We start from the raw sequence: 16311 nt of genomic DNA on the forward strand, positions 1-16311 counted from the left end.
GAACAAATCAAGAGTCTATAGATGCTGGCGAGGGTGTGGAGAGATGGGCACCCTCCTACACTGTTGGTGGGAATGTAAACTGGTGCAACCGCTCTGGAAAACAGTGTGGAGGTTCCTCAAAAAACTATCCGTAGAACTCCCTTATGACCCAGCAATAGGACTGCTAGGGATTTACCCAAGGGATACAGAAGTGCTGATGCACAGGAGCACATGTACCCCAATGTTCATAGCAGCAATGTCAACAATAGCCAAAACATGGAAAGAGTCTAAATGTCCATCACCTGATGAGCGGATCAAGAAGATGTGGTATATATACACAATGGAGTACTACATGGCAATGAGAAAGAATGAAATAAGGCCATTTGTAGCAAAGTGGATGGACCTCGAGGGTGTCATGCTAAGCGAAATAAGTCAGGCAGAGAAGGACAGATACCATATGTTTGCACTCATAGGTCTACCAGGAGAAGAGGAGAAACCTAATGGAGAACCAGGGGGAGGGGAAGAGGGTAGAGAGTTGGGGAGAGGGAGGGACACAAAACTAGAGAGACTATTGAATACTGAAAACAAACTGAGGGTTGAAGGGGAAGGGGGAGGGGGAAAGAGGTGGTGGTGATGGAGGAGGGCACTTATGGGGAAGAGCACTGGGTGTTATATGGAAACCAATTTGACAAAAAACTATTTAAAAAAAAACCAAAAAACACAAAACAAAACAAAAAAACGATGAAGGACTGGATCATTCCACCAAGTAAGTCATTTAGGCCAGTGGAGGTGCTAGCCAAACATGAGAGAAATCTAGAATGGATGGTAAAGGAAGGAGACGACTTTACTATGTCCTTGGGACCAAATGTAGCAGTAGGAGTTTTCATTTGTCTGATTAACCCTCCTCTCACAAATTTTCCTAGAAATTGTGACCAGTAAGAATCCTGTAGAAGCTATACCTAAATGGAGTGAGTTTAACATGAAAAAACAGGCAGATCCCAACACAGCAAAGGGTGGATTGTAACAGATGTTGCTGGTGCCTCACTCAGACCTTGTTCTCAAGCTGCCATGAGAGTTACTGACACTAAAGTTTCCCAGGTGCCCCTTCTCCAGAGTGCCGCCTCACTGGGCTAGGGGGTTACACCCTGCCACAGCCAATGACTGACTGACATGGGAGTATAAAAGGCCAGCCCCCTTGCCTCAAAATGGAATCAACTTCATGCTGCAATTTATGCTCCAAAGCTCCTCACAGAATCAAAATGAAGCTGTCTAGTCAGGACTACATCCTTGTTTGGCTCTTTTCTGCTGCCCTATCTGCTTTCCTCCCTCCCCTTCTTCTGAAAGCCCTCCCTCCCTCCATAAATCACTTGTACAGAGTATTCCCTTCTCAGGCTCTTATTTCTAAGGAACCCAACTTAAGAAAAAAAAAACTGATGGATTTAAAGGAAAGCGGACAAAGCAATAACCATAGAGATTTTAACACACCTCTCTCAATAACTAATGGGACAAGAAGACAAAAATATCAGTAGGAATACGGAAGATTTGACTGTCATGGTTAACACACTTGACTGAACTGACACACAGAGAACACCATTCCCAACAAGCAGGAGAATACACATTCTCCTCAACTGCGCTGGCACAATTACCAAAATAGACTATTTGCTGGATCATAATGCAACACCCAACAAATCTCAAAGGGCTCAAATCACACAGAACGTTCTCTGGTCACAGTGGAAATAAAGTAGAAATCAATAACAGACAGGTAACTAGAAAATATTTAGTTTTAAGCAATAATCCATAGATCAAAGAAATCATAATGGAAATTTAAAAATATTTTGAAGTGAACAGAAACACAATTTACTACTTATAATTTGGGAAGTAGTGTCATTAAAATCCGTATCTGATGCACAGTAAATTTTCTATCTTAAGTTGCCTAGAAGCAAACAACATTTAACAGCATGAGACGGAAAGTTCATATTGCCAGCTTAACCATGACTGGTTGAAACTTCCTTTACCTCCACCAGATAATTGCTAGCTAGTAAACCCACAACCTGATGAAATAATTTCCCCATGGGTGAAAGGAAAAAAAAACTCAAATCAAAAAACTCTGAGGAACTGACATCCGTAATTAGAATAGCTTTGCTGTTAGAGAGACTCGTCTGGGTTTAACTCTCTTCTGACACTTGAGGCACAAATACATAAGGAACAAGCCTGCAGGCAAACTTCCATACGGTGCCTTCGCTAGCAATTTCTTTCCAAAGCTCCATGCCAGTGGCTGCTTAGAAACTTCTGCCCAGCAGGCTATGATAAATAAATATTTTACAGTCACTCTCTTGGTATGATAATTTTCCTCATATTAACTAGCTAACCAAAAGAAAAATGTATTTGGAATTCAGCATCTATTAATTGCCCCAATGTCAGCACACATGAAAAAGTTAGTGCTTACTGTTACACTAAAACAATGAATGAGCTTATATGACATTTTGTAATTAATCAGAGGAAATTAATAATTTTATGATGTACTCAGTAAAAACAATGACCTCAGTGTATAGCTATAACCTATAAGCCTCCTGGCATTTTATCTCTAGCACCCCAAGATAATATTATATTACCAGCTGATGTTGAATATTTTCATGACGTTGCTTAAGAAGTTCTTCTGTCCTCTGCAAGAGACCGAATTCAGCTTTAAATTCAGCTATTATTTGATGCTTCTTTTTGAAAACTGTACTCTTGCTTCGAAGTTTACTGACATATCTTTTGAACTATAAAAGAACACAATACAAAACATGAATAGAAAAGTTGTTGCTAAATATATTAACTTCAATGTATTAGAAACATTTTATTTCCTACTGTCCAACATCTGTGTCACAAGTATATAATAACTTAGTTTCATTAGAAAACTTGGAAAGACTAACTGCTCAATTAAAATATTTTGTGTAGGTTTTAATTTTTGGACCCATCTAAATGTTGTAAATCCTTATGTAAAAGGTGTTCATTTGAGGCTTTACAAATAAGGGTTTAAAAACCAGAAACTCAACCCTATTGAAGTAAAAAGGTTAAAAAAGGAGGAGGAGGAGGAGGAGGAGGAGAAGGAGGAGGAAAAAAAGTAGGAAACCAATTCTGGCTGTGATCTTACTATGATATCTCTTGCATAATGTACTATTTTGGTTGTATTGCATCTACTGAGATTAATATGCCCAATTAGAACAGTCAAAACCTGTAGCTACTATTTATCATTTAAGAAATACACTGTGACCAAATACGCTAAGAAGCATCTAAGACAATGGAATGAAGCTCATCCCAAACCTTAAAAAGCTAAGAATATTCCAGGTTAGTGGGAATTTACAGTTGCTTAATTCAGCTATTTACATACCAATGATATAAAGTTATAGCTACTCTAAAGGAAAGACCCCATTATTAAGTAATACCAATTATAGTTTGGAAAAAGTAAATGAAAATGAATAGAAATTAAAGGGATTCATTTGATAAGCTCTATTTACTAACTATTATGTATTAGGCACTGTGCCAGATACTGAGAACACAACTCTAAACAAGATACTCAGAAGTCCCATCCTCACCAAGCGTAAGGAAGTAGTGGCGAAAACTAACATTGAACTGGTATTTACAACCATGGTGAACGTCGTGAAGAAGTAAAGGTGTCCTGAGAATAAATAACAGAGGTTTAACCTGTTGGGATGAAGGCAGAAAAGGTGGGCATTGGGATTTAGGGGGAGGTGGAGGATGGCAAGCTTCTCAAAATAATTACATGTGGGCCAAGACTGAAGATGTAAGAATGTGTTAGAGGAAGGAGGAAGAGGCAAAGGAGAGCATTCCAGGTAGAGGAAACAGCAGGTGGAAAGATTCTGGCTCATTAAAAGTATTGCTTGATATAAGAAGCAAATGCCAGAAGCAAATGTGAGAAATTTCTGGTATTTCTGAAATAGAACATAATTCTTAAAAAAAAATTACTTCCTCTTATGTACCATTATACTAATAATTTTCAGATTCTCTTACTACATAAAATAATTTTTTTCCTGCTTTATCCTTTTATTAACTATATTTTTTGAAAAATTACAACTAAGAATTTGGCCTGTTATATTTAAGCACATTACTTCAATACAAAAGTAAGCTTCCATTTAATCTAATAAAAGATAATTCTTTGAGAATATTAGCTTTTTTAATACCCAGTCCTTTTAAAGGCTAACTTGAGAGTATAAGTAATTTCATAAATAATAAAAGTCATGAATATATCACTGAAATTTTGGAAAAGTGAAAAGAGGAAAAATTCACTCAAAGCCATTATCCTACTCTACTATCATACTAACCTCCACTACCATGTTGGTATTTTTTCCTTCTAATTTATAAGGCTAAACATGAGGGCAATAATTCTATTTTTTAATTTAATTTTTTAATGTTTATTTATTTTTGAGAGATAAAGAGAGTGTGCGCAGAGGAGGGGCAGAGAGAGACACACACACAGAATCTGAAGCAGGCTCCAGGCTCTGAGCTGTCAGCACAAACTCTGAGATCATGATCTGAGCAGAAGTCAGCCTCTTAACTGGGCCACCCATGTGCCCTGAGGGCAATAATCCTAAATTCTAAGGTATAAAATAGGGAAGCACAACATTTCTAAAATTTAGGTGGTCTTTTCTTTAAAGACTTGATTGATATTTCAGTACACAAAGAAAGTCCTAAAAACGTAAGATTAAAAATTCTTCACTAAAATGTAACCTTCTAAAGGCACCTGGGTGACTCAGTTGGTTAGGTGTCTCAACTCTTGATCTTGGCTCAGATCATGATTTTACAGTTTGAGTTTGAGCCCCACATTGGCTGCACTGTCAGCGAGGAGCCTGCTTGGGATTCTCTCTCTGTCCACTGCCCCCCCACACCCCACTCTTGCTCTCTCTCTCTCTCACACACACACACATACACACACTCTCTCTCTCTCTCAGAATAAATATACTTTAAAAAATAACCTTCTAATTCCTAGTTTAGACTTGACTTAAACTCTGAAAGAAATGAAGAACCCACTGTGTTTTAGAGGAAGGAAGTTCAAAATATTTTTCTATCCATGATTAAGTTAGTTTTAATGGTAAGGAATCCAGCCCACACACAGCAAATTATCAATGGCTGAATTACAGGAATGGTTTAAAAATTTAAGTCATACCAATGTATCTAGAGTCCAATAACTTGCAACTTTTCCTTTTAAAGAATAAATGTGCGAGCCTGCCATAACCACAGACTCAGATTCCCTGGAGTAACTATATATTCTATTAAGAGTGTCCTGGGCAAAGTGCCCAAAATGAAATCAACCCTATTCATCTGCTATCTTTTGTATTATCTAGGCCAATTTTTCCCTTCTTTATCTTGATGTGCTCCAGAATTATTTTAAAAAAAGCGAAAAGCTACAAATATTTTTGGTGGAAGAACAAACCCACCAATTAGTCAATGTGCTCCATGCTGATTGGTTATTATTTGACATTCACAGGACAAACTACCTAAGGGAAAGGTAGTCAGGGCCAGGTTCATGATGGCTATGCACAATTAAGCAATCGGTGGCCAGTAAAGCATTCTAAGAGATGCTGGATGAATTAGAGGAAAGAGAATATATTATCCATCTTTTTCTTCCATTGGAAGTTTCTTCTCACTATCATTTGGATTCTAGATTATTTCTTAATTTTCAAATTATCACAAAAAACCAGGATGAATATATTGAAGCTAAATCTTCAGACACATTCTTAATTTCTATAGAACATATTTTTAGAAATGGTCAGAAGAAAATAGGGCTTTGATAGATTTTGCCAAACTGCCCTTCAAAGGCTATTTATAGTACTTTTAATAATTATCAATTTGATAATGAAAATGATATTTTACTTTTTATCTGTATTCCTTTATTAAGGAAATTCATTTTTTTGTCATGTTCATTATTCATCTGTGGGGACTAAAAAACGATTTGCCTGTCTTTGGCCCACTTTTTTATTGGAGCTTTTAACTCTTTCTTGTGGATCGTAACAGTGATTCTCAAGTGTTTTGGTCTCAGAAACTCTCCATATATTTTTTAAATTATTAAAACTTCAAAGGGATTTTGTTTATGTAGACTGCTGCTGTGGAAAATCGAAGGGAAAAGAATGGATTTTCAACTAATGGACCCTTTACTTCATAACATATAAAAACCCATTCCAACTGGATTACAGACTTAAATGTGAAAGACGAAACTAAAATTCTTTTAGAATATAGGAAAATATCACTATAATTTTGAGATAGGAAAGGTTTTTAAAAATATATAAATATAGAGCGAGAGCATGCATGTGTGCAGGTGGGTAGGTGGAGGGCGGGGAGAGAGAGAGAGAGAGAATATTTTAAGCAGGCTCCAGGCTCCCCACTCAGGGAAGATAGCACAGACAGCGTGGAGCCTGACACAGGGCTCAATACCATGACCCTGGGATCATGACCTGAGCCGAAGTCAAGAGTCAGACACTCAGCCAACTGAGCCACCCAGGCACCACAGGAAAGAATTTCTTAAACAAGACACAAAATGCACAAGCTGAAAATAGACGATCAATAAACTTGGCTAAAATCAAGAACTTTCATTCATCAAAATATATATTAAGAGATTAAGGCTATAAATCACAAGTTGGAGAGCATATTTGTAACACATTAAACCAATAAAGGATTTGTATCCAAAATATATAAATTAAACCTATAAATCAGTAAATTAAAGATAAGTAAATCCAGTAGAAAAATGGATAAAATACTTGAAGAGGCATTTAGCAGAAGAGAAAGGCAAGACAGCCAATAAACATACTAAAAGATTCTCAGTCTCATTAGTAATCAAATCAGTCATACAAATTAAAATCACATTAATATACTATTTTAACATCCACCCAATTAGCAAAAATAAGTCCTTCAACACTAAGGGTTGGTGAAGATGAGGAGGAAGTGGGATCCCTGTACACCACTGGGAGTGGGGGATTTCTAATTTAGAACAGTTTGGAAATCATTTCATATCTACTTAAGTTGACATTGTATTCACCCTACGCCCCACCAGCTCCACTCCAACGAATGGCGGGCTTTTAAATTTATCCATGGTGATGGAGCAGTTTGTTCAATTTCTAATCATTTTTGGAGTGGACACTTTTCTAAAATAATAAAAATATCACATTAGTATAAAAGCTTCTAAATGTTTCTGCTCAACTTACATGGCCATGGGTTAGTACTAACAGTTTCTGGACTAGAACTGGTCTTCAGACAACTCTGTGAATGGTACCGCCAGCTCTGGAGTGGGCTTCGTAAGTGGGGCATGCTCTGTGCTTCACTGCAGTCAGGTGGCACAACTATTAAGTGTGCGCCAAGGCATTTACCCACACAGATTTTGCAGCAGCTGGTAAGATATTATAAAAAAAAAAACCTCCCAACCCAGTCACCCTCAGCGATAAGCAGCTTTGTGCTTTTACCTCAGTATACTAAACAACGATCAACATTTTTTAAGGGTCATGTTGTGAAGGTGAGAAGGTAAGAAACACTGTCCTGGAGAAACTGTTCACAGACAGCCATGGGAGACATACATAAGAATTTTGACAGAAACACTGCAAAAGCAAAAAATTGGAAAATAAGCCACAATGAATCCCTTCCCTTTCGTTCCCTTCCGTTCCCTTCCGTTCCCTTCCCTCCCCTCCCCTCCCTTCCCTTGAGTTCCCTTCCCTTTCTTCTTTTTCTTTCTTTCTTTCCTTCTTTCTTTCATATTTTATTTATTTTTGAGAGAGAGAGAGACAGTATGAGCAGGGGAGGGTCAGAGAGAGAGGGAGATACAGAATCCAAAGACAGGCTCCAGGCTCTGTCTGAGCTAGCTGTCAGCACAGAGCCTGACGCGGGGCTCGAACCCACGAACCATGAGATCATGACCTGAGCCAAAGTCGGATGCTTAACTGACAGAGCTACCCAGGCGCCCCACATTCTTTTTTTAAGCTGACTGTAAAGTGTATATATGTTTATGATCTTATTATTCTTTACTCTTCACATATATAATACAACACACATATATCATCACCTACTCTTAACATTTTTTAAAGTTAAACCTTTTGAAAAGTTAACATTAAAGAATCAGTATAGAAGACCCCATATGTAACTAATGAGTTCTAAAACAGAATTTTTAAAAAATGTTTTTTAATGTTTATTTTTGACAGAGCACAAGCAGAGTAGGGGCAGAGAGACAAGGAAACACAGAATCTGAAGCAGGCTCCGGGCTCTGAGCTGTCAGCACAGAGCCCAACATGGGGCCCAAACCCACAAACCATGAGATCATGACCTGAGCTAAAATCAGATGCTTAACTAACTGAGCCACCCAGACACCTTGAACAAGAACTTTTTTTAAAGAGTGGAAATAATACAAGACAATTTCCCAGAACTGAAGGATATAAAATAAGATTCTAAATTAAAATGGCCAGGAGAATGTCCAGCTCAATGAAAGTAGAAAGAGTTACATTTAAGTTCATAATCTTAAAAATTTAGACAATCAGAGGTAGAGAGAGAATTCCAAAAGTTTCAAGAAGAGGTAAAATAACAACAATCATAACAATAAAAGGTCACATCAAAGGGCAGGTAATCAAAATAGCTTCAGATAGCAACAATAAATACTAGAAGACAACAGAACAATGCCTTCAAAATTCTCAGGGAAAAAAATATTCAACTGGAATTTATCATTCAGTCAAACTGTCAATCATGTATATAAAGATGGAATAAGGAGTTTCAAACAAGCAATATTCTCAAGTACCCCCTTTTCAGGAACATTCTCTATTACAACAAGGAAATAAAACAAGAAAGAGAAGACTTGGAATGGGGGAAGTAGGGAATCCAAAACAAGAGTATTGTTAAAGAAATTTCCAGGATGATGACTACAAAGCCCCAGATTACAGTTTACAGTGAATTTACAGTTTACAGCAAGCCTAGACATTAAGGGTCACGTTATGAAGGTGAGAAGGTAAGAAACACTGTCCTGGAGAAACTGTTCACAGACAGCCATGGGAGACATACATAAGAATTTTGACAGAAACACTGCAAAAGCAAAAAATTGGACTCCAGAAAGAATAAACTTAAGGTTTACAAAATATAATTAATATGCCATATTAAGATAAATAGGTTAGTTCTATCAGAAAGTCTGGAGTTGAGTGGGTGATAGGTACATTTAATAACTACCCAAACAAAAACAAAGAGGTATTAATTTTTTAAAAAGTGTACAAGAAAGGATATGTAATCATAATAAATACTATGTAGCTCAGCTGTAAACTATGGTTTTACAATCATCACAATTAATATACTACATGATTTAACCAAAAACTATAATTACATTGGGAGGCTCTAATGAAGAAAGGATGGGTATGGGAGTAGACAGGGGATGGGAGTGTAGGCTAAATTCTTATTTCCTAAGGTAGTATGTCAACAATTGAAAAAAGTTTTAAAATTTCAGTATAAACATGTTATTTAGAAATGTAGAAGTAAATACTAGAAGAGACAACCAAAGGCATTAAGAGCGGTTGCCTCACCCACAGAATGGGAAAAGATATTTGCAAATGACATATCGAATAAAGGGCTAGTATCCAAAATCTATAAAGAACTCACCAAACCCCACATCTGAAAAACAAATAACCCAGTGAAGAAATGGGCAGGAGACATGAATAAACACTTCTCCAAAGAAGACATCCAGATGTCCAACGGACACATGAAACAATGCTCAACATCACTCATCATCAAGGCAATACAAATAAAAACCACACGGAGATACCACCTCACACTGGTCAGAGTGGCTAAAATGAACAAATCAGAAGACTATAGATGCTAGTGAGGATGTGGAGAAATGGGAACTCTCTTGCACTGTTGGAGGGAATGCAAACTGGTGCAGCTGCTCTGGAAAACAGTGTGGAGGTTCCTCAGATAATTAACAATAGAACTTCCCTATGACACAGCAATGGCACTGCTAGAAATTTACCCAAGGGATACAGGAGTGCTGATGCACAGGGGCACATGTACCCCAGTGTTTAGAGCAGCACTTTCAACAATAGCCAAATAATGGAAAGAGCCTAAATGTCCATCAACTGACGAATGGATCAAGAACATGTGGTTTATAAATACAATGGAAAAACTGGGGCGCCTGGGTGGCTCAGTCGGTTGAGCTTCCGGCTTTGGCTCAGGTCATGATCTCACGGTTCATGGTTTTGAGCCCCACGTTGGGCTCTGTGCTGACAGCTGGCTCAGAGCCTGGAGCCTGCTTCAGATTCTGTGTCTCCCTCTCTCTCTGCCCTCCCCTGCTCACGCTGTCTCTCTCTGTCTCTCAAAAATAAATAAAAAACATTAAAAAAAACTTATAAATACAGTGGAGTACTACTTGGCAAGGAGAAAGAATGAAATCTGGCCATTTGCAGCAACGTGGATGGAACTGGAGGGTATTAAGTGAAATAAGTCAGGCAGAGAAAGACAGAGACCATATGTTTTCACTAATATGTGGATCTTAAGAAACTTAACAGAAGACCATGGGGAAGTGGAAGGGGTAAAAGAAAAGAAAAAAGAAATAGTTACAGAGAGGGAAGGAGGCAAACCATAAGAGACTCTTGAATACTGAGAACAAGCTGAAGGTTGATGGGGGTTGGGAGAGAGGGGAAAATGGGTCATGGCACTGAGGAGGGCACTTGTTGGGATGAGCACTGGGTGTTGTATGGATACCAATTTGACAATAAATTATATTAAAAAAAAAGAGTGGTTGCCTCATGGAAGGAGGACTTGAGAGTGTGAAAGAGGATCATTATTTTCATTATGAGTTCTAGATTACTGTTTTACTTTTTAAACTACATATTTGTATCAACCTAAAAAAGTGTAATTAAATTAAAAGTACAACCCACCTCAAAAAATGCCCATCACCAACAAAAACCTAACTGCTGGTAGATTTTATTTTGAATAGACTTTGAGGATTAAAATTTAAATTTACTCATAATTCTGTGTTGTAATAATTTATATGAGCAAACATGTCACAAATAATTTTATTTAGAACTTAATCATTAAAGGTCCCAGGAGCACTACAAGAAGTTCAGAGACTTGTCAAGATCATGGGCTTTGGAGTCAGAGAAATGTAATTTCAAATTCTGGCTCCATTACTTACTGACCTTGGGCAATTATATTTTTGGCTTTATGTATCAATTAATCCCACTGGGAGAAAAAAGAAGGTAACAATACTTAGAGTGATATGAAAATGTGCATAAGGCAATTAACACAATGCCTAGTGTAGCATTCAATAGGCAGGAGCTATCACTGTTATAATTACTTATGCCATAACAGTTTAATAAAATAAGTTATGGACCTAAATATCTGTAATTATTAATAACCTTAACTGGCACTATTTAGAAGCCAATTATTGAAAATACCTTATTATTGTGTAAAGGGTTTTTATAACCTCTGAGGATCAAAACATACAGTATTTCCATTGTAAAATGAAAGATTATTTGTCTAAAATAAAACTTGGTAGTTTTTAAATAAGATCTAGAAAATATACCAAAATTCTATAAAAATTGAATAATGATTAATAATAGATCATTCTGTTTGAATACAGTTAAGGAGCACCTAGAAAATGAGACGATTAGTGTTTCTTCTAAATAGTAAAGAAATAAAGACATGTCAACTAATTAGAATAAGTAGAAAAGTAAAAATCTAAGTGTGATAGATATTCTTTAGAATTAAAACAGAAGAATCACTACTGCAAGCAATTACAAATCTATATTCTGAGTATACACACACACACACACACACACACACACACCACGACCGGGAGAGAATTAAGAAATAAAAATCGCAATTATGGGGTTCCTGGGTGTCTCAGTCAGTTAAGTGTCCAACTTTGGCTCGGGTCATGATCTTGCAGTCCATGAGTTCAAGTCCTGCATCAGACTCTGTGCTGACAGTTCAGAGCCTGGAGCCTGTTTCAGATTCTGCATCTCCCTCTCTGTTACTTCTCCCCTACCCTGCTCCTGCTCTGTCTCTCTCAAAAATAAATAAACCTTAAAAAATTTAAAAAAAGAAATATAGCCATTGTATTGGACAAGTAGAGATATGAGTGAATTCTCTGAGGTTTCTTTCTTAAAATACTTAATTTCAAAAATATTTTAGTTTAAAAATATTTTTAAAATTTTTAATATTTTTAAATTTTTTAATGTTTATTATTGAGACAGAAACAGAACATGAGTGGGGGAGGGGCAGAGAGAAAGAGAGGGAGACAGAAAATCTGAAGCAGGCTCCAGGCTCTCAGCTAGCTGTCAGCACAGAGCCTGACACGGCGCTCGAACCACGAACGTTGGGGGTCGAACCCACGAACGTGAGATCATGACCTGTGCCGAAGTCAGACACTTAACCAGCTGAGCCACACAGGTGGCCCTTAAAAATAATTTTTAAAGGGACTCTGGCCTAGGAGATAAGCAACAAGTCCTTGGAACATTAAGGAAAAGCTTTCTATAGTGCACTATCGCAGGTCAATCAAGCAAATTTGTCATCAAAGTGAACTACAAGGCTTTCCATTGTGCACGAAGGCCCATTATAGCAGCTATTACTAGTCATTTGGACCAACACACATTTGTAACTTTACTTTGTCATTTATGAAAGAGCGGCCATCATTCTAAATGCGAGAGCAATAAGATTAATGCTCTATAGTGCTAGCTTCTAGCTCCAGGACTCATTTTACTCCTTTGTGATCAAAATGGAATTTGCCAGATGTTCTTTCTCTTTTTATCCACTTAATATGTTTTAGAACCTTTAACAGTAATGATCAAAACCTGAGCTAGCTTTTTAAATGAACAAAGCAGCTTATTTCCTTAAGTATGTAACCATTTCCAAATGCTTTTCAAGCTTATTTGGAATCCGAAAGCATTATTAGACTCCAGGCAGGATTCTGGATATTTACGCAGAAACGAGAATCTCTGCTCCTGCAGCAAATGCCCCACCTCGGTATCTGGCACAAAAACTACCTGCATGGTAATTAGCTGTGAGGACGTTACAAGATAGCCCTGTCATAAATATACTGTCAAGAACCTCAAAGATCTATTTTTTGAAAAAGCACAATTTCCCTTTTACACAGAAAGAAACCTATGGAGAAATTCATATAACTCACCCAAGTTCAGCAAGTTAAAAAAATTGGACTAGAATGAATGCTTTCTTTCTCAAATCCTGTTAGTCCAATATGCATGCTATTTTCCATTTCTTAATTAAATCACATCTTTGTCAGTTATTTCATCAAATGATTTTCAAGCCCAAGAGAGGTGTCAGAGGAGTAACACCGGCTGTTCAAGAGGAGCATGAAGATGCCCTGTGGTCACGATGTTTCACCTATTTGTCCGTGTCTTCCGGCTGAATTCACGTTGTAGAAAACGCAAAGAGGTCGTCTTTTCAAGTTATGCTCCAATAAGTCATTTGGACTCCCTGAAGTCTGGTCTCAGACACATATACAAATACCATTCTAACCTTTTCCAACCTGTTAGTATTACGTTTTTAACTTTAAATTAGAAAATCTCACCAAGCCAACCGTAAGCAATGTAATCACCTACGAATGGTGGTGAGTGGTTAACTGCTAAGTCTCTTGAGAGAGTCTGTAAGAAGCAATATAATACATGCGGGTTGAAATCCGTCTTGAATGAGATTTGTGGCCCAGGAACATCCGTCTGTGAGACACAGTTAATCACACCACCCAAGGTCTCTATGCTTCTATTATAAATCAAATCACCACCACACAGCTGTTATTGTATTAGAGATAAAGGATTTTTCAACGGCTGTCCAAGCAGTTAACTCTCAAATTTTTTTTCTATGAAGAGTTTTCAAATTTTGAGTTGAAACTGTGGCATTACCTAGATTGCATGCATAAACATAGTATTTCTATTATAGCAGAGTGAGCCAAATTTACTTGATTCTGTTTTGTTCCATCTCTTGAAAAATTTGGGGGCCTCGGGTCCTGCTGTGAACTCTAAAGAGTGTGATGTGATTTGAAAGGTTCTAAAAATATCCCAGGTTTGCCTGGGCTCACTTAGAAGGGTGGATGATTCAATTACAAGTGTCAAAATTTGATTCCTAATTTTTCGGGATCTGACAGCTGCAGCAAACCTTGCCAGGATTCCCTTATCTTCACTGTGCTTCTCTTTGAAGTATTTAAAGAAGATTTCATAATCTTTGCAATTTAGCTCTAGGATTTCTATCGGTAGCTGTAGAATGAATTGGTTGGATCTTTCTAAAGCTTCTCATAAACGATATTTGACCAAGCACATTTTTAAAGCAGTCATAACTACAAAACAGGTGAGCTTCTCGTAATGGTTAGGGAATAAAACACAATGGGTTCTATACTCACACACCATCAACCAGGAGTGACCTTTCAATGCATGAAGTGCTGGTGGAACCTTAACCAGAGGTTCATTTGTCGCTTTAAAAAAGTTCAGACCCCAAAGGCAGGCAATCATTTGAATGACAGCTCTAGGAAAGGGACCAGCACTGCATCACTGGGGCTGATTTTTTGTTTGCTTTTTCAAACAATTAAAGCAGAGATTCAGATACTTGAAGGTGCTAAGACAATAAGGATCAGTAGCTATGTGGGACTATTACAAGAGGCACAGGCTCTTTCTTTGCTCATCGGAGTCTCTCTCTTAATGGAAGAACAAAGAAAGAAATAGCAAAACTGTACTTACCGAAGAATTAACAGAGGCTACCAAATTAAATGGAAAATTTAGGTTTGTGGTCAGGTATCCAAAAATAATGAATCTATACATTGAAGCATCTATACAATGAAATATGCAACTACAGTTAGGTTGAAGAGTTAATATAATTTTTCTTATCAACTGTAGCCTACTAAAAAGGGCCAAGATATTTTTAATATTATCACTTCTCTGATAAAATACCTACACACATCTAGGTTACATTCTATACTTCCAGGTTTCCACACATTTACCAAGTGCCTGTCATGTGCCAGGTACTGAGTACAAGATGGTGAACAAGAGCTATGCCCCTGCCGCTGCGGAGCTCACTGCTTTCTCGGGGGAGCAGAAACTGAACAAGTGATCTTACGTGTGTTTTGTTACAACACACAGAAACAGAGTGCACATTTCAGGGCCATGGGCTCTGAGCCGGGGAAACAGTAACGGTATATATTCTGGAAGACATGCTACCTAGTTAAGTTTATTATGTTATCTTTAAAAACATATTGACCACAGCAATGTTAATTCATTGACAACTCAGAGTCAGAGGTCTGACCATACTATGGTATAACACTATGTTTTTCTATTTCTTCTCACACTGAATCCTGCAGAAGTTTAGATAATTCTGTGTAAACATTAAAAATTTTTTTAAATGTTTTATTTATTTTTGAGAGACAGAGAAAGACATTGTGAGCAGAGGAGGGGCAGAGAGAGAGGGAGACACAGAATCTGAAGACAGGCTCCAGGCTCTGAGCTGTCAGCACAGAGCCTGACGGTTCAAACCCATGAACCGTGAGATCATGACCTGAGCCGAAGCCGGACACTTAACTGACTGAGCCACCCAGGCGCCCCTGTGTAAACATTTTAAAAGCACTACAAATTATGGAAAACTAAGGTTACTTAATATTAAAATCCTGTCCAAATATTTGAAGTTACCATAACTTGGAATAATAGCAATAATTTTCACTTAGAAAATCCTAACAGAAACCTCATGCAGATTGTAACCTCAGAGGGGAATCTTTGAGTCATATGGTAATTCTGTGTTTGATTTTTGAATTATTGCCATACTGTTTTCTACAGTAGTTGCACCCACTTTATGGGCAAGGAAACATGTTAATGTTGAAGAGCTAACAGGGGGCACAGCAGCGATCTGCACACAGGTGTCCTGGCTCCAGAGCAGATTCCTCTAACTTCTACAGATTTCTCTTAACCTCCTCGTTATGAACATGGGAAAATCTCCAAGACATTTTATTAAGAGCATGTTGCACAATACACACAGTAAAATACCATTTACATTTTTATAAATCCACAGAACAGTATGATCTACATCTATCTTTAGAGAAAGGACTGAAGGAGAGGGCACACAAGCCTGGAAGCAGGGTTTCTCTTTGGTAAAGGGACTGAGGGACTGGGGTTGGGAGTGGGACACAGTTAAGGAAGACTTTTACTTTATGTGTATGATTTGATTTTCATACCGCAAGAATGTATTCAGATATGACTTGTATGGTCAGATTTTTTAAGATTAAAAACCCCCAAACACTGATCCAGGACAATATTTTTTCTACTAACTGCGCATATTACTTCTAAAATGTCTCTCATCCAGGTTCTGTCTGAATATTTTAAATGC

General features: G+C 37.6%; 1 protein-coding gene across 4 annotated transcripts in view; it reads right to left on the bottom strand.

The window, feature by feature from the left end:
• IFT81 (intraflagellar transport 81) overlaps positions 1–16311 on the bottom strand; it is an 84657-nt gene that overhangs the window by 34024 nt on the left and 34322 nt on the right. For all 4 annotated transcript variants that reach the window (XR_003902495.1, XM_029922042.1, XM_029922039.1 and 1 more), the window contains exon 12: positions 2592–2741. Coding sequence is in view for 3 of the 4 variants with exons in the window: in XM_029922042.1 (XP_029777902.1) it covers positions 2592–2741 (150 nt within the window). In the remaining variant the exon portion in view is untranslated. The remainder of the gene's footprint in view (positions 1–2591; positions 2742–16311) is intronic.

This window comes from Suricata suricatta, chromosome 14 (genome assembly GCF_006229205.1).
Source record: "Suricata suricatta isolate VVHF042 chromosome 14, meerkat_22Aug2017_6uvM2_HiC, whole genome shotgun sequence".
In the NCBI taxonomy this organism is placed as follows: domain Eukaryota; kingdom Metazoa; phylum Chordata; class Mammalia; order Carnivora; family Herpestidae; genus Suricata; species Suricata suricatta.